Source organism: Cavia porcellus, unplaced genomic scaffold (genome assembly GCF_034190915.1).
Source record: "Cavia porcellus strain 051 isolate PalLab524CR breed Dunkin Hartley unplaced genomic scaffold, mCavPor4.1 scaffold_2, whole genome shotgun sequence".
Taxonomy (NCBI): Eukaryota; Metazoa; Chordata; class Mammalia; order Rodentia; family Caviidae; genus Cavia; species Cavia porcellus.
This window is the reverse complement of record NW_026947485.1, coordinates 35,144,073-35,163,692: the sequence shown is the minus strand read 5'-3', so window position 1 is coordinate 35,163,692 and position 19,620 is coordinate 35,144,073. Positions and strand designations below refer to the sequence as shown.

Genomic DNA, 19,620 nt, shown 5'->3' with positions numbered 1-19,620 from the left:
TGAGATCTGAATGAAGAGATTAAACCTTGTTGCCTTTTTTAAGTTGAGGGTGATGAAATAGCACAAAGTCTTAGTTGGAACAGTACAGATAGCACAGACAATCCCTAAGTTCTACCACTTACCAAATGCTCCTGGTCTGGCCACCATCATCTGTTGTATCTGGTAATGCTTTCTCAGTCATCCTTGAAACAGATAAGGTCACTTAAGAAAATAGTTTGGTGAGCTGGTTTTAGTGTAAAGGGATTCTTCTGGTGAATAAAATATTCATTTTTTTCTGTTTTTTCACTACTGTCCTAACTCCATTTAAACCCAGTTTTGTGTTTCTTAAAAGCAGAAAACAAAACACCTAGTGTTAGCTATAGCTTCTTTGGAAAACAGCTTAGCAGTTTCTTAAAAATATAAATGTAGACTTATAGTCAAGAGAATTGAAAACATACTTTCACACAAAAATGTGTACATGAATGTCAATAGTAGCATTCTTCATAATAGTCTCAAAACAAAACTATCCATTTTAGCAGCTGATAAGCATTTTAATAAACTAAATGCCATATTTACATACATTAAAATATTCAGCCATTAAAAATGAAGTATTAATATATACATAAAAACATTAAAAATATGCTGGTTTAGAGAAATCAAACATGTAAGTAAGGTAGGGGATCCCAACTATGTATGTGAGAACTTTGAACTAGATATTGTTGACCAGTCACTAAAACATATTAAATAGATTCAAAACTGTTGAAACTAGTTAAGGAGAAGAAGAAAGAATCAATATAATTTCCCTATGTTCCCTTAAAATAAAGTGAGTTGGAGAATAATGTCACTAATATGGGAATGCTGCTCCAAGATGATCATTTAGAGCTCCCTTGTGCCTTATTGGTCAACCACTTAAAAATACACATGCAACAACTGTGGATGCTTTGGTAACTGGCTCAAGTCTTATATTTTTTCCTCTTTAAAAAACATGCCATTTGAGAGTACCACTTTTTAGAAAAGTTATACAAACATTTTACTCCTAGTAATGAATCTTTCCTTGATATACCAGCATAGAAGAGTCCAGGTAAACGTACTTTACTGATGGTTGTTGATGAGCTCTTACTGACTTTAAAATTTGTTGCTTCATTTTTGTTTGTTCCCAATATGATCGAGTCCTACCAAACTTTTTTGGCTTATTATTAGTTTGATAATAAATAAGTGCGTATGTTGCTTTTTACCCCCACTTTTTTTTCAATCAAGAGACTACTCCAAAATAAATACGAGTGTTTATTTAGAATTTATTATTAAGAATATATTTTAATCTTAAAGTACAAAAATATGTGATATTATATAAGAATCATTTCATGGTCTTTAAAAATCTAGAGGAGATCCTCTTACTTGAAGAAAAACTCATGAATTTTTTGCCTTTAGCAATCTGCTCACCTGGAAATTTCCAACAGAAGTATGCTACTATAATGCAACTATATAGTGTCCTTTTTATACAAAAAATGTTTTATGTGGTATTTCTCCAAGAATACTATGTTATATAGTCCTAAATTCAATACTATGTTTATTCTTTTTCCTTATACTTATGGCTGATTTTAAGATGGACCAAAAGGGACCTTTTTTTCTTTTAGATGAGATCTTGGAATTTCCTTTATTTCTTTATCTGACCATCATTCCCAAACTGTGCTGCTGCACAGTTGTTTAAGCAGCAAACATCAAACTTTCCCCTCTCTTTCTCCATTTCTAATTCAGAGGATAGAATCCTGTGGTCATGATGACCAGGAAAGTGAGGATGTAATGCCAGGCATCTAAGATCAGCCTCCCATGCTGTGAACTCTTCCTTAGAGTCCAGCCATAAATACATTGATCTTAGAGAGATCCTTGAGTATCAGCTTCCTCCATTTTTGGGGGGCAAGTGCCTAGCAACATACTGTGTCTTCTCAGCTCCACCCATCCACAGTTAATATTCTGAATCTCTTTTACCATAGCCTTCAACTCTTTTTCTCACTGTTTTTCTGTCACAATTGGCAGATCTTTTCCATTCTATCTGCCCTAAAATGTTTTATAATTATATTGTTATACTATTATTTCCAGATATTTCATATCAGTGGGCTCTTGGTAACAGAAAAGGATTATGAAGAAATTCTTCATCAGTATTTTTTCTCTCATTCTTTGAAAAATTAATTGATTTCATCACTGTTGACCTTAAGCCACCACATCATTAAAGAAATTAGCATATAATCTCTGCTTTCAAAAACTCCTTATTCTTGGACTGTTTCCCTTACTCTCATTCTGTAGGATGAAGGCACTGACAAAATGCCCCAAGAAAACATTGTTTGTGTTTATTTGATTGTTTCGTATTGGTTCAGAATCCTGTTAAAGGAAAGGTATAAAGAGGGAGGCATGGTTTTACTCCGTAGCATAGATGGCAGTTTTCAATCATCAGCAATTATTGTGGCTGCATATACTGCAAAAAGATTGCTTAGCTATGGCTGTCAGTGCTGATTCCTGAGTGATACTTGTCATCCAAAAGGACCCACAAGTATTGCTTGTTTTTCTCACAAGCCTTTCATGTCTGTATTAAGTTATGAATATTTGGTGTAGCCAATGGAAAAGTGCATTTCATAAGTATTAGTCCAAGATTCACGTTCATAATTCTCAAAAGTTATAGTAGGTATCAAAATACAGAGTCAGATCTTAAAAAAAGGAAGAAAAGGAGGGAGGGAAGGAAGAGAGAAGAAACAAAATTGGAAGGGAGGCTGCAGTGTATTCAGTATTATAGTAGGACTGCTTATTTTGTTATACAACTTTTGAAACTTTGAAACTATGTTTTTCCCTATTATCTCCTCTTTCTTTGTTGTTAAAATTAATAATTATAAGATGACTTCTGTGGGACTCCAGCTTTTGTGTGTTGCCAGTGAACTATAAAATATTGTATGAGGCCCCAGGTAGTTATAAAGGTGAACATAGCCTGCAATGATAGTAAAAGAAAGGGAAGTGTGTGTTGTTTTCCCTTTTTTTAAGGAGTACCAAGCAATAAAAGTGTGTGTGTGTGTGTGTGTGTGTGTGTGTGTGTGTGTGTGTGTGTTTTAATCAATATTACTGGGATCAAGAGACACAAACTCTCCACAGTTCCCTCTTGGAAGGTCCCAGCCCTTTCTGGCCTGCCTACTTTCTATTCCTGAGCCTCCAAGGATCCTTTACTAGGAGTCTGAGGGTGAAGGAAAGGGAGCATCCCATGCCTACTGTTAGCCCCTCAGGAACAACAGGAAATTGGAGAGCTCTGCTTCTTGCTACTGGAACTATATTACAGAGGAAAGTATCATTTCTTGTCTCAGTTGGATCACTAAATGTGTTTCCCCAGAAATACTGCCCTTCTGATGGCTTTACATCGAGACTATGTTTTCTTCTGATCTGCACTTATGGCTTTTAATTAAAGAGGCTTTTTGTATATTGGCTTGAAAAAAAAAAACAGCAGCTATATTTAGTGTTGATTCTCGGGAAAAATGCATTTTCTGTGTCCTACCATCATAAAATCAGGGGTTAGTGCTATTTTGTAATTTTCTTATATCATCGTCCTATGTGTCATCTTATTCAATTTCTGAGTTCTTTGGGAACATAAAATGATATTAAATAATAGGGTAGATATGTAGTTGAAAATTTTTTTCTTGGAAAAGACAGACTGAAGTTTGAATTTTGAACCTACAATATGTGTGGCCTTGAACAAGGCATTTCACTTTTCCTTGTCAGCCTCAAAACTCCATCTCTTTATATCTATGTTAGAGAATAATATTTTATAGTTTTATTAAGATCAAGTGAGTTAATTTATATGAAGTGCCCAGCAGAGTACTTGTTTCCTAGTAGATATATGTTGAAAATGAGTCCCTCTGTAATACTTGTGTTATCCTTGTGTAATCCTTGTGTTAATTACTATCATACTGTTTTAGAGCAAAAAAACAATAAACTGTAACTGATCAAATGAAACCTGGGCAAAGTGCTTACTTCACTTATCATGAGAGTAACTTACTTGTTTCTATTTGGCAGTTTGTCTTCTATACAAAATATTTTTTTTTACCAATACACTGTTTCAGCCCTTTATCTGGATTTCTCATGCAACATACTTCATGTAAAAACACAGCTATTGATTCCTGAATGGTTTGGTTAGAATTCAGTTAGTGAAAAGACATTGTTCATTATTTTCTGTTTATTTGTTTATTTAAGATGTAGTCATCCAACAAAAATGGGTATTCTAGGCACAAGGGTATATCCATGAACAAAATGATATTGTCAGTAATTACACTTTAGGTATGAGCTGAGTCTAGAAAAGGGTCTTTTCATGAAGGAGCTTTTTGCTGCCTTTTCTTCTCAGGAGAACCAGAAAAACAGTGCCCTCTTGATTTTTGTGATTTTAACAGTAATACATTTTGCATTGATTTTCTTCTTGATTTAGCACTAACGCCTAGAGTAACATAAAGCCCCTTGATACAAGTTTAGTGATGGTGGTAGCATCAGCAGTAAGTCATAATGATAATTTATGCTTTACAAATAGGCACATAGTAAAGAATGTAATCTAAAAACAACTTTTCTGGCAAGGTGAGAATCCAGGAAACTCTTAGACCATTTAGCTGGCTCTTGATCAATTATAGATCTTGTTTACTGATGCAGATTATTGTAAAGTCTGCCTTTTTTTGGTATATTTTTGACATAAACTAAATTCCTCAAAAGAATACAACTTCACTATTTTTTTTTTTCTTTTTTCCTTTTTATTGATACCGGGGATTGAACTCATGACTGCCTGCTTGCAAGGCAGGCGCTTATGCTGCTGAGCTAAACCCCCAGACCCCATTCACTATTTTTTTAAAAATGTGGAAAGCCAGTTTTAAGTACAGTACACTTTTAAAATGTCAGAGATACCAGGCTGCTTTCTGTAGCTTAATAAAAGTCATCATCAAAATCTACACTATTTTCATTTAAGTACAATGCTTGGCACAGGATATTCATAATGTTAATATCTATACATTTGATATTGATTGTTTTTAATTAAAAAAACTAAGAGTAGGAAAATGCTTATTTCATTCTGTCATGCTGCAGGTGTTCCCAGCAATTTTCTAAGTCTGTCACTGCAGTAATGTTATAAAAAAAATCAAAGTTGTTTCATTGATTTGTAGTCTCATTAATGATATTAAATAGTACTGTGTTGCCTAAAGTAACAATAATAACTTTTTAAAAATTGGACCTTTTTAAAAAACTACTGTTCCACTGATATGTGTGTGTGTGTGTGTGTGTGTAGTCATTTAGCTCCTTAATTGACGATTTTGAAAAAGTAACAACCATTTATTTCAGATCTACTGGGTAATGAACACTATTCTAAGTGCTCTGGTTCATATTATTTTACTTGAACATCAGCACGAGTCTTTGAGAGTTTATTGCAGTCCATGTATAATTGGGGAAGCTGAAGCTTAGATTATTTAAATAATTTTATCACATTTGTAATAATAGCAGATGTGGGACCACAAAATTATATTGATTCTTTCTGCTGTACCATAATCATTTCAGTGAACATTCTTCTCATTTCTTTCTGAGACATTGGTTTTCTGTGTCTTTTCTTAAGGTGACTGTAATAATTATCAATGACAGCAAGCCTTAGTTGGGAAGGAAAAAATGTTGAAGCTAATGTCTTAAAAATAAATGAATTCTAAAGGAAGATACCATCCTACAAGTCCTGAAATGCTGTCATATCCACAGTTATTAGGTGGCCTTGATACTTGTTGCTGGTCATCTGGGAGAATATGTCAAATGAGCTTCTTCATTGTTAAAAAACAAAACAAAACCCTAGGAAATAGGACTGGGACATTTCTTTTTCCTTTGACACTACATTTTCTACTTGTAATACCATTGTTAGTTTCTCTTTCGTTTCAACAATCCATCAATATTCAGCCTTTTCTCTGGAGCCTGGAAGCTGGCTTCTCCCGGGTGACATTAGATTGTAAAAATGAATGGTAGAGAGAGATGTTCCAGCCAGGAAGTGCTCTTCTCAGGACTGAGCAACATACTCCTTAATGTTCATGACAGGGTTACTTGATGATGGATAGAAAGGTAAGTGAGAGAAGTTTTGTTTCTCAACCAGAACACTGAAAATGCTAGAAAATATCTAGATATCTAGACTCAAGAGACCGTATAGTCTTTAGCCATGCCTTTACTTTTGGCGATGAAAAATTTATTTTCAAGTGTCTTGGGCTGGTGCTGTTCATTGGTTATTTAGTACCTTATCCATTTTTGTACTGCTGTAATAGAATATCTCAGTCTACATAGTCTACAATGAATACAAGTTTGTGGCTTATGATTCTAGAGACTGGCAAGCTCAAGATCCAGGGATAAAGAATATCATCATCCCATAGGAGGAGGGTAGAGAGAGAGAGAGAGAAGTAGTTCAAATTTGGCCTTTTATAACCAACTCACTCCTGTGATATGACCCTTAATCCATTCATGAGAGCCCTGGTGGCACAGGCTCTTGCCTTCTAACACCATTTAACTTAAGTTTCCAACACATATATTTTAGGGGACATATTCATACCATAGCATTTTGTAAGATTGATTTGGACATCTGATTGACTAAGAAGAAATCACTGCAAAATGCAATGTAGAAAAAACAGAAAAAAAAAACCAAAAATAAATAAATACAATGTAGTTGCCACTTGATTAAAGTTCCTGTGGTAGAATTTTGGCTAGGGATTGAGGTAGGGAGGAGAGTGGGTTTTTTCCTTCTTATTTCTGTCCAGATTTTACTTTTTATTTAGCTCTAGTACACTATGTCAATCAGCAGTTATCTTTTTTGTAACCAGCAGAGGTTTAGAACTAATGAAACTATTATTTTCTAGTCTTGATTTCTATAGCAAAATCTCTCTATAATTGATACTTCTAACAACACTTTGCTTAATTTTGGTTTGTATCATGCATTTTGTTATCTTTATTCCTTACATTACTATCATCAAAAATATTGAGCATACCTACTGTTTATGAGTTGCTTACACTTGTTAGATTTTTGACAATTTACCAAGACTTTTCACACGTTCTTTCTTATCTAATTCTAGTAACATTTTACCTATTTAAGCCTTTGTTCTTTCATTCATCCTGCAAGTGTCTGCTTATATAACCACATTCCAGTAACTTAGCATCCAAGCAAGAAAAGTTAGGTAAAAGTTAAAAAACATATAACAATATTGAAAATGACCTATTTGAAGGTTCATATAGGTTGTTTTAGGTAAAGTTGATGTTAAAAGAATTGTGGGCTTTCAGGGAGGGTATTTCACAGTTTTGAGGAAACATGGGGTATAAAAGATTGGTAGGTAGAGAGAAGGACCTCAGGTGGGAGCCCTGGCTGGCCAATGCATACATGTGGTTGTGCAAACTATGTTTTCAGTGTGCATGAAGCAACTAGCTTGATTGGAATGAAGTTGTTCAAGTCTGAATTCAATCACTGAACATTTAAAATCTAAAAGAGAGAGAGAGAATAGAATATTTAGAAACCATTGGTACTCAATTATTCCAACGCATATATACTCCATAAAGATACGTTAACTTAATTAAGTAGAATAAAGCATTGCTTTTTGTGTTTATCTCAGTGGAAGTTATTTATGCTGCTCTCGGTTTCCAAACTGTAACCTAGTTTCTTCAGTATACATGCCATTGGTAATTCACTTCTAATTAGATTGTATGTTGATAGATGAGATGTGTTTGTTCTGAGTTTCTTTTTTCTGTTTATAACCATACTATATGACATTTTGGGATATTTTTATTAAATATTAATAATGTTTATGCTAAAATTTGGGGAGGGAAAGGAGTGTTTTGAATTGAGTGAACCAGGGGCTTTCTCTTACTAAGCAAGTGTTCTATCACTAACCTGCATACCCAGCCTCTGTTAGTCTTGATGTTTTCATTTTGCTTTTAACTTCAGTATATAGCAGGACACTAATTTCTCTGATTCATAAATGGCATTACAGGCTAGATTCTTTCAAGTGATAAGAAGCAGATTATGATTTTGGGTTAAGAGCTATTAATGCTGTAATATATCTATACATATATAATATTTACAAAATATATTTTATATATTAAATTTTGTATCTATTTATTTTTTTTTTTTTTTGAGAGAGGGTCTCACTATGTAACCCAGGTTAGCCTTGAACTCTGGCAATCTTTTTGTCTCAATCTCCTGAGTGCTAGGTTTTCCTGGGTGTGCCACCACACCTATTATTCTTAGAAAAATTATGCACTGATTAGTTCATAGATACAAGCAATTCTATTGGTGTTTACCTAGATTTTGATTCTTCTGGGAAGTTTCTATGATCAAGAGTATGCAATTCTGAAACTTCACATGTATTTATTAGTCCATATCACCATCAGAGAGTATTATGATAGATAATAAGTCAATGAGGTTTATTGGTAATTGGTATCATGCAAAGAACTATCATCAGGAAAAATGTTTATTTTAGAAGAAATAAATAAAATTCTATAGGTGTAGGTTTCTAGGGTTTTTAAGAAATCCCTTAAGTAGTGTCCATGTTTCTTGCGAGAAATCTTAAAGTAAAACAAATAGCTTATAGTACAAGGAAAGTGAAACTCCTCTTCTCTACTGATAGTACCTGGCTTGAAGAACATTACCTAGTTTGAGAATCAATGAGCTTTACAACTGAACCTTAAAGAAGGATTTATTTACTCATTTATAAAATGTGCTGGACTACTTCATTCCTTTTTTTTAAAAGCAGTATCTTTATATCTAAACAACTCCTCCTCCTTTTTATTATTATCATTATTGTTATTATCATTATTATTTGTGATATTGGGAATTGAAACCAGGACCTCAAGCATTCTAGACAAACACTTTATAACTGAGCTACAGTGCCAGCCTTACAACTCAACTTGTACTAGACAATATTTACTAGCTGCAGACCTTCTTCTTTCCTAGGTGGGGTTAGGAGCTTGCTAAGCCGTGCACGCCCATTTTTTCCTTTCAGTTTCCACCAATCAAAGGAATTACTTCAATTCCCTGGAGTGGATAACAAGGACATTAATTGAATTTAATTTTAATGAAAAAATGTGATGTTGGTGATAGTGAAAGCATTTCTCCCCAAATCCAAAGGTTTTTCCACATTCTAATCTCTGAAATTAGGTTGTATCTTAAATAAGTGGCACCTAAGTGACTGTCTACCTTTGGAAAATAATCATAGTGAATGTTGTTAACTCAGTTTGGTGCTTACTTCTTGCATTGTAATCCTCTTAGGTTTCACTTAAGTAACCAGTTAGTATCCAATTGACGAAGGAATATGAGTCCTGGCTGGTATAGGACAGCCTTCTATTTAAATATTCTAACATCATCAAAGAAGTACCAGCTTTATTCATTTTTGTTTGTTTGTTTGTTTGTTTTTGTTTTGGTACCAGGGATCGAATTCATGACTTTATGCCTGCCAGGTAGATCCTTGTGCCACTGAGCTAAATCGCCAGCCCCAGAAGTACCAGCTTTTTACTTTGCAGAATGAGTACCAGCAATCTGAATAAATTGTTGACTGCAATATAGAACACTTCTTTAAAATATTCACATTTATGGTGGCATATGATGACAATTAAAAAACAAGAATATTGACAACTCTGAATCAGTCATTCCGAAGAGTTAGATTGTAATACACTTTTAAGTGTGGCATGATGAGTTTGTATTTCTTCTGTTTCCTTTTCTGTTTGTGTGTTTCTGTTTCCAGTGTGATACACTGAATGTGTATCACAGATGTATGGTAAACCTATGTTTACTGAGAAACCCTAAAAACTTCCCAGTCTGAAAAAATAAAGATTTTTTAAAAAGCATTGTACAGTTTAGTTAAAAGGATTTTTTTCCTAGTGGTGCATAAAATAATAGTGCATCTTACAGTGAGTGGGATCTTAAATTTGATGATATATGTTCAGTTACATGTCTGAGTCCCTGCGTAAGTCTTTACAGCCTGGAACAACATTGAATGGCGCTTCTTTAAAGTTTTGTGTTACCTACTTTCTGGATCAGAAACTAGTAACTAGAGATTAAGGTTGTAATCTTTGTTGACTATAAACTTGTACTTTTGGTTTTAGGATGTCATTTAAACTTACTAAATTTCTTTAACTTTTCTCACTCCCATGTAAACATTGTAATCTATAGTTTAATCAAGTGAGAAAGACTGGATCAAGCTATTCAAAATAATTTTCAGATTTTGAAGATAATTTCTTTCCAAAGATCATCCGTATGACAGTATAACAGCCATGTAGATAGGCCTGACTTATTTATCTGTAAAAAGTTCCAATAAGCTAACTTTCTCTTTTTTTTTTTCCTCCAAGGGGGTCCTGATGACAACTTAATTGAAGGTGGAGGAACAAAATTTGTGTGCAAACCTGGAGCCAGAAACATTACTGTCATATTTCACCCATTACTAAGGTAAGTCAGGTTCCTTGATGAACTTTCTGAAGATCAGTATTTTTATTATTTGTGCTAATGTACCAATGCTGCTGCATCTAGTTCAGTTAGCATGGAAATGGGTCATACAAAAGCACAAAAAAAAAAAAAAAAAAAAAAGTAAAAGCACTTTGTTCTTTTTCTCGGTCTCACAAAGCTGGTCAGTAGAACAGATAATCTCAACCTCACAAATAGCTACTTGTTCTCAGCAATAATAATTCTTAAATATTTATTTTCTTTCTTCCTATTCCCAAATCCCATTCTTCTCTTCCTTTTTCTCTTCTCTTTGATCTGTTCTAGATATTGGTAAACTATGATCCATTGGAGAATGCCAGCTTGCCACTAGTTTTTTTTTTTTTTTTTAATTAATTTTTTACTTCATGAAAAAGCAGAATTTGGTCTCAATGGCTTAAGCGCTTTCCTGGTAAGCACAAGGTCATGAGTTTGAATCTGGGCACCAAAACAAAGAAAAAGAAACAAAGAAACAGAGAACAAAGAAAACAGCACAGAACAAAGAAAAAGAAAAAGCACAGAATTTCACAAGAAAATGAGAGTAACAATAGTTATCTGTATCATTATCTTCAGTGCAGTTACTCAGAGTAAAAGACCTAAACAAAAATTTTCTCTTACAAAGAAGAAACAGATAATAACCTCAAACTTTCTTTTCAATGAATTAAGAAAAAGCTAGTGGCATAAGTGAAACAAATTTGCATATGTATTACATATTTTTGATACAATGGGAAAAATAATTTGGGAATTTGAACTCCTTTGTACTTCTTATTTATTTATCACATATACACACAATTTTAAAAACAACTTTTAAGGTTCAGATAATATTAATTGTGTATGTTGTCTATAAAGATCTATGTTGTTCAGCTTTTGTATTGCTGGGACACAATACCTGATTGATGCTCACAATTTAAAGAAGACACATGTTTTTGGCTCACAGCTTCAGAAAATTCAGTCCATGGTCAGTTAACTTCAAGTCGGGAACTTCTTGGCAGAAAGGTGTGTTAGGTTGCCTACTTCATAGCAACCAGGAAGCAGAGTACAGCAGCGCAGAGGGAGAGTCCTAGCAAGAGACATGCCTTTCAAAGGCACAGCTACTCCCTGTGACTACCTCCACCTGGGCTCGCCTCCTACCAGCATGTTCAGATAGGCACCTTCATGATTCAGTGGCCTCACCAGGGGTCTCTTAATCTAGTGAAGTCGACAATTAAGCTTAATCATCACAAGAGCCATTATACATTTTGCTGTTTTTTCATTTAATGGAACAGAAACTGTGAGTTCACTATGCTTGATTGTTTCTCAGAATAACACCTCAGCTTCCTCAAATAACTTCTACAACATTTGCAGCATTTGGAATAGCAATTAAACAAAAGGTACTCAATTAGCCAGAGATAATACTATGTGTACTTTTCCAAAACATTTAGCAGTTTAACTGGAATTTTTCCACCTTTCCATTAAACAAGATTTAGTAAATTGCTGCCATTATGACTGGTTTAATGTAAATCTCTTATTTATATAGACATTATTTCAATTTTTCTAGTTGCTTTTAAAGGTAACAATACAGATATATGGATTCAAATAAAAAATCATACCTCCATAATAATAAAGTTTTGGTGAAGTGTTTTAAACCTTTAAAAATTTTTTCTTTGACAGATATTTGCAGCAAGGAAATTGATTTGAGAATCATGGTATTAAGAGACTTAACATTGCTTTTTAAGACTGCTTTTCTTGGCTTAGTTGATATTACCTACAAATATTATGTAGTAAATTATAACATCGAATTTCTGCATTAAATGACACTGTTCACATATATCAATTTTCTTTGCTAATTACTTTAGTATTCACTGTCTCTGTAATTACAATTGATTTCTACTTAGCATTGTCAATGGTCAGGAGAAATATCTTAATCATTATAGTCATCGTTTAACTTAGGTAGTATATTATAATTTACTGTTATCTTACACTATGGATCAGTGATGGCGAACCTTTTAGAGCTTTCGGTGATACAAACACTCCCCCTGTGGCACTCATGCTATAGAGTTGCCACCATTGCTATAAATGGAATCCTTCTGGTTGTATCTGTTTTAAGTATAGAAGAAACCCAGTGTGGATTATTTAGAAGTGTTGTCAAGCACTTTTCAAGAGACTTTTTTTGTTTTTTACTACCAGGAATCAAACGCAGGACCTTGTACTTGCCAGTCAAGTGCTATGCCACTGAGCTATACCCCAGCCCCCAAAGAGACTTTTTTTTTTTTTGGTACCCGGATTGAACTCATGACCTTGTACTTGCTACTTGCCAGGCAGGCTTTTAGGCCACTGAGCTAAATCCCCAGTCCCCAAAGAGACTTTTTTGTATAAAAGATTTTTATTAATACGAAGTAGAAAATGTATTTTAGTACTTATTTCACACTTAGGTTACATTTCATTTAGAAGACTGATAATTTAATGTAGATCTTGAATCTTGAAAAGCATAATATGTATGCTTTTATATATGTATGTATGTTTTAAATCTTCTTAATACTCCCACTCATCTTATTTGGTCTCTACTGTCATTTATAGTATTAATTTCTTATTGATAATAAGTAGAGATTTTTTACATGATACAGTTTGTCATTTATTCTTTATGTTTCAATGGAAGTAACAAGAATATTATACATCATACAGAGTTAATTTTGTGATAAGCAAGTGACCATTTCAAGCTGTAAATTAGCCCTTTGGTATAAATTGCATCTTTGTGTCTCAAACTCTTCAAATAGTTTTAGCTGAAAACAATGTGCTATGGATCTTGAAATTACTAAGGTTTTATAGATTTTTAAATTTTAAAACTTTTCTATTTAAGCATTTTTATGTTTATTATTCCCTAAGTTTAGGAGTCAAATTCTTGAAATGATAATAGTCAAATTTGTATTATCATAATAGTATATGTTATTGTTTCTATTATCATTTAAAATTTCTCATTTTTGTTTTACTAATTAAGTTACTCATATTCCATGTTTATAAAGTATTTATGATGTATTTTCCCTTCTCTAAGTTAGTTATGGACTGTGATTTAGAAACATTTCTTCTTATTTTTCAAGATTAATAGCATAAAATTCTGTAGCTCTGTCTTCCCTGCTTTAGAATACTCACTGGTTTTATCCCATGCTAGTACCAAAGCTAATTCAAAGGCTGTGACTTAGCATTCTGTTATTTGAAAGACAGTATGTCATAGTGTGAGAGGCAATGTAGGAAACTGGAAATATGGAAAAAAGAAGTAGAAGATTTGAAGTTTAAAATAAAAACAACAGGGCATCTTGGTTCCAGTTTAGACTCACTTGAATTTTGCACATCGATTATTCGTTGAACTAAGATTCTGTGTGAAGATTTCTTTAGAAATCTAAAGAAAAAGTTGTATACAGTTACATATTTGATGACTGCATAGTTAATAAAATTGGGTGCCTAAGAACACTAGATAGCGGGTTTTGTCCTAGATCCCTGATCTTCCAAACAAGAGTACGGTGGAGGTTAAATAAAAACAGACAAATTGTATGATTTTTAGGGCTCCAGGAGGGTCAAAACCCTTTAATTAAGCTCGAGGCTTGAGGGTAAAGACAGAGGCTTCTCTGGATCAGTTCACTCACATTAGGACCAAGGAAAAAGGATGGAGAAACTGAGGAAAGTGCTGGCAATGAGCAGGACCGTGGGATCACTTCAAAGATGTCTCCAAGTCATGAAACAAGTCAATTTAGTAGCACTGTCTTATCATGAAAACATGGTAGAAGTGAAACTGCAGGAGTAAGCTTTGCAGCTGTAGTCTCTACCTTGTTAATTGTGATTGGAGCCAGAGTGTCCACAGTTGTGAGCTTATCTTGCCCTTTGAGGTATCTCTGGGCTCATAGGCCACTACAGGCCTCAGCCAGGACCAGATTCATAGAGGTTCACTTACTATGTATAAATCACTTCCTGTTGCTGGGCCAGGGGCTTAGGCCTAGGACAGACTTACAGATAAACATAGAAAGCCAATTAGTAAAATTTAAATCATACTCAGAGCTGCTTCGTAGTCATACCCAACAACTAGATATTGGAAATTATGTGAATCAATGGGATCTCTTATACTTTATGGGAGAAAACAGTTCAGTACAGCCTCTCCTGAAATCAGTTTTTTTGTGTGTAAAGTTACATATCAAAAATACCTATTAGTGATATAGGGGAATGACACTCCCAACATACTGTGTATTTCCAGTATGAGTTCGTGTTCTCTAAAATCGAAGAATGAATTTTAGGAACAATGGAAGTTAAAAGCAGAATGTATTTATTAAGAGAAAGAAAGCTTTTGTCTGAGAGACAGAAGGGTTCCTGAGTGGGTTGCCAAATTCTTTGGTAGGGATTTTGTAGAGCAAACTGCAATCTGAGAGGGATCCAAGATGGGAAAAATAAGGGAACTTACAGGTGGCATAAAGTGGGACAGAATTATGCCCCAACAATACATTAATTGCTTAGGTAAAATTGATATAAATTGGGCACAAATGGGGAAATGAGTCACATGGCAAGTGGGCCTGCTTAAAGAGCAATGACTCCTCTCTTAGGGGGTTGAGATGGTGACTCCTGGCTTCCTTAGGGTGATAGAGAACTATTTAGACTATCAATCCTTAGGATGTGGATATATTTGTTTGATCTTTTGTCTTGAGACTTGGCCCACAGTGGGAGGTGTTTGTGTCCTCCAGGGTTGCAAGGTATCTGGCCTTCTGCCCTGGCTCCTTTTGAGGACCTAGCAACTGTCTGACTGCCAATAATATTTCTATCTAATTCAGTTGCCTGTGGCATTAGTAACCATCCTTCCAGTGCTGTTCTTGAATGTGTTTCACTTGGATTAAACAACTCATTATTTTCCCATGTTAATTTGTCAAACTTTTTCTAATTGGTTATATCCATTTTTTATTCATAACTTCAACATAATGAAAAGTAAGTTCACAAAGAACTTACCACAAATTGACTTTATCACAATACCTGTTTAAGCATATGTTGTTACTTCCTTTTACTTAGTGAAGTCGTGTGTGTGTGTGTGTGTGTGTGTGTGTGCGCGTGTATATGTGTGCATGTGGGGGTTATGAGGGTATGTATACACATACAATACACACACACACACACACACACACACACACTTTGTTTTACTAGAAAGAAAAAACATTTTCTTTTGTTACATTTCCCTGATGTTTACCATCGCTGGCACTCCAAGTTCCTGAAACTTTGCATATGACTTTCTGTACTTCAATTATTAAAATAACTCTTTTCATAATTTTTGTTCACCTGGCAGTGCATTCTTTTTAGCCCACAGGGTTTTCTATATTGAAAACTGAACCACTCTTCTGAGAACACTACAGAACAGATTTTTGTTACGTAGTTTTATATATTCTCACGAGATGTCTCTAGTGTCCTCATGTAAAATTATTCTACAAGGGCCTCAGTTCTGGTAATTGTGTAAGCTTATTTTTGTACTACCCTCATAATCCCTGCAGTCTCACTAGGAATTTCATAGGATGTTGGAGGCAAATGTACTGACTTCCAATTTGTTCACTCCCCATTAACTCTGCTAGCCCCTTTACTTGTTTATTTAATTTTTTTCCTTACTTTTTTCTTTCTGGACAATCACCTCTCTTAAAAACATGGAGTATAGTGTTAGCTGGCTCGCTTTAACCTTGGTCTACCAAGACACTGCATGCAATTAAACCCTTAATGAATATTATGCTAATAGGAGGTCATCTAATCAATTTTTTTCTTTTTCTTTCTTTCCTTTTTTTTTTTTTTTTTGCCTTTGGGTCTAAATGAACAAAGCAGCATGAAACGAATAGGTTGCTAGACATATTGAGATAAATTCTAAAACACTTAGCCTAAAATATAGACCTATTATTCTAAGGTACTTCACCCAAAGTAAGTCTAGTGCCTCTTTTGCCCACCAACATGTGTGCTGTTTTTCAGTTTTCCATGGAAACCCTCAAAAGAAGTGAGTAGATTTATTCAGATAAATGGAATTTATTTAATGGGTCTTCATGTTGGGGAATAAGAAGCTACATTAATGTTGAAATTTGAATGGCGTATTTTCATTCTTTTCTGTATATCCATCTAATAAACATTTAGGTAGCTTTCCAAAAATTAATACTTTTAAATAATTACATTACGGTAATTATTAATCAGTATCTGAATATAAATATGTTTGACAATGAAACACATTTAATTGAAGTGTTAATCACATCTTAAAGCCCAGTTGTATTTTTTATTATAATTAATATGTAATGTTATTTCAGCAAGTATAGTTACTCTGTGGCTGTTTGTGGGAATTGTGAGGCAGGAATTGAGAATTTATTTTCCCTTTATTTTTCCATTAACTTCTCATTATTATCTTAAAACCTAAAATCTGATAACATACTGTGCCTTAGTATAGTTCTTTACATAGTAAGAAGCAGGTGAGAATGTACGTTATGCATTTAAATATCTAAATGCTGGGAGCATCTAAAATGTGCAGTGACACCCTTGGGCCAAAGGTATGTTGGTTTCAGTGTTGTGAAATGAATACAAAACCAGGTCCTTGACTCTTTTGCATCTACTATTGCATAACTGCAGAGGGCTCCATTATATGGGTGGAGTAAGCAAAGAAAGGTGGAGTGATTTAATGTAGTTCATCTTTGCTTTAGAAATAAGTCCAAGTTCCTGTTAGACAAGAAACAAAAATAAGGACACACAGTACCCAAGGAAGCCTTCTACTGTGTCCTCACATGACTGCTTTTCTGTGTATGTGGAGCGAGACAGCGCTGTCTAACAGCACATCCTTTTTTTTTTTTAATAAAAATATCAGTTTCATTGGATCAGGGCTTAATAGGCCTTTTAACCTCATTTATCTTTAATTACTCTCTGAGAGCAAAAAACATATATATATATATATATATATATTTATATTTATAATTAGAGCAAACTTGTGAATTAATGTAGTAAATGAAATTTACTTGTGGGGCAGTTAGAAATGAGTGCTTTCTAATTTTTGAAGTTCATGAATGCCTGTGAGTCTTATTTATTCTGATATGTGAAGCGAGAATTTATTGCTTTCTACCTTTTAATTTTTTTGGTTTGGTAACTAGGAAATGATTTTTTAATATTATTTGGGAAATCCAAAGGCTTCTAGATTTAAAAGTTCAAGTGACAAATGTCACATTGTTTCTTTTGGTTATTTGCTTTTACCAATTTCTAAGAGCATTTGGCTCTTTAGGGTAACAAGCACTTTCATATTTGCAAGGTTCTTAGGAGACAGTTAAAGAATTGTTACTTACACCCTTGTGGTAACTTTGCTGAGGAAAAAGTCTGGGAATGTGGATACTGAGGGCATTTAAAGTTACAAAAACGTTACTAACATGTGGACACTATATTGAACACAACTCTAACACTAAACATCTAGACTGTGAACATTTTCACTATTAGTCACACATCATTAACATCTGGTATCAAGTCCAAGATAGAGCAAAAAATGAGGTGTTTTTTGGACAGGGAAGAGCTCTAGCATCGAAGAGCTCATTTGTGGAGATAAAACTCTTGGCAACTTGGGCTTTTGGTGATGGGCTAGTATCTTCTGATTTGTATGCTTTTCTTAGGACAAACAGCAATAAAAAAAGAAAGTAATTATATTGTATAATATATAGAGAAGAACTTCTAAATTTTCAACAGTTTAGGGAAACATTTCAGAGTACCTCATGACCCAGCCATGAAAATGCTCTGAAATGCCTTGAGTTTTGAGGACAAGAAGAAGCTGACACCAGTCCTGGAGCAATAAATGTTTCCAAAAACTACCAGTTTCCATGTTACTGGCATAATTGCTTTTGGAGACTATTACTGCTCTAGACTTTCATTGTTGCATAATCCATATATACCAATTCCCCAAGATGTGTGTTAATACTAATAAAAACAAAACTAATAACTATAAGTAAGTAACTTTTTGTTTCTGTCTTTTTGTACTGCATATATCACATGTTCCCAACACTAGCATATAAATGATAAAAGGAATATTAGATTCACTGTTATAATTGAGAGAAAGGAAAATTCATTTGTTCATCTATTTAATAAAATTCACTTAGTGCTTGCTTCTTGCCTAGTCATGATCTGGTAATTAGCAAGCCTCTGACCTCATGGAGTTTAGTGGACAAGTCAAGCAATAAATCAGTAAACTAGAGCATATGGAAAATGCTGTAAGGTAGTGCTGATTAGAAGCAACAGTTTTATGAAGAACAACAAAGAAGAGTCAGGAATTTGGTAGTGACCTGTGGTGCATGTGAAGACACTGTTTTGGATAGAATGAATGTAAGGTTCTTTTTGAAAACATAGCATTTGATTAGAACTGTACATGAAGTGATAGAAAAAGCTGCATGTATATGTAGAAGAGAGTCACCTGGCTAGAGCAAATGTGAAGTGGAAAAGAAGGAGAGGAGTATGTTCAAAGGGCAGGAGAAGACTGGTGTGAATAGAGATGCGTTCTGCAGTCATGCATGCTGAAGAATATTTTACGCAGGATGGTCACATACAAGTTGGCTTCATTTTGCATGAACAAGGAGGGCATTATATTTAGGTTTATAAGAAGTTTTGTGACTGCAACTGAAATTTCCAGGGGTTGTCAAGATGGAAAAAGAGAGAAAGCCTGATGATACAAGGTATCAGGAGAATGTGCTTTGAAAGATTTTATTTTGTTGGATTTGAGGTACTCAGGAACTGCTGTTTTTAGTTGCTATTTCTATGTTTTATATAGTGAAAAAGCTCTATCCCTCCCAACAATTATATATCAAGAAATGAAATATGTAATTGGATATATCCTCCTTTGATAGTATTATACAATGGTATTCGGAAATGTAACCAAGATTAGTCTATTGAGATATTATGAAGGATTTAACAATCCTGTTTGATAGTTCAGATAGATGAGGGTTTTTAAAGGACAGTTGTAGCCAAACTATGTTATGTTTTTCTCTTAAAAAAATAAGTGGTTTGTTGCGATGTTTTACAGAGGGCTTAGTTTATTTCTGTTTTTTTTTTTTTTTTTTTTTTTTTTTTTTTTTTTTTGTAATAAGATTTGCCAACAAATCTATCAAAATTGATTTTGGAAAATAATTTCAAGAAATACTTACAAAGTAATAGATTAGTCTAAACTTGGT

The 19,620-nt window shown here is 34.0% G+C and overlaps 1 protein-coding gene across 2 annotated transcripts in view; it reads left to right on the top strand.

The window, feature by feature from the left end:
- Nucleotides 1-19,620, top strand: part of Exoc4 (exocyst complex component 4) — a 722,212-nt gene that overhangs the window by 308,419 nt on the left and 394,173 nt on the right. For both annotated transcript variants that reach the window (XR_010044694.1, XM_003467878.5), the window contains one exon: nucleotides 10,336-10,432. Coding sequence is in view for 1 of the 2 variants with exons in the window: in XM_003467878.5 (XP_003467926.2) it covers nucleotides 10,336-10,432 (97 nt within the window). In the remaining variant the exon portion in view is untranslated. The remainder of the gene's footprint in view (nucleotides 1-10,335; nucleotides 10,433-19,620) is intronic.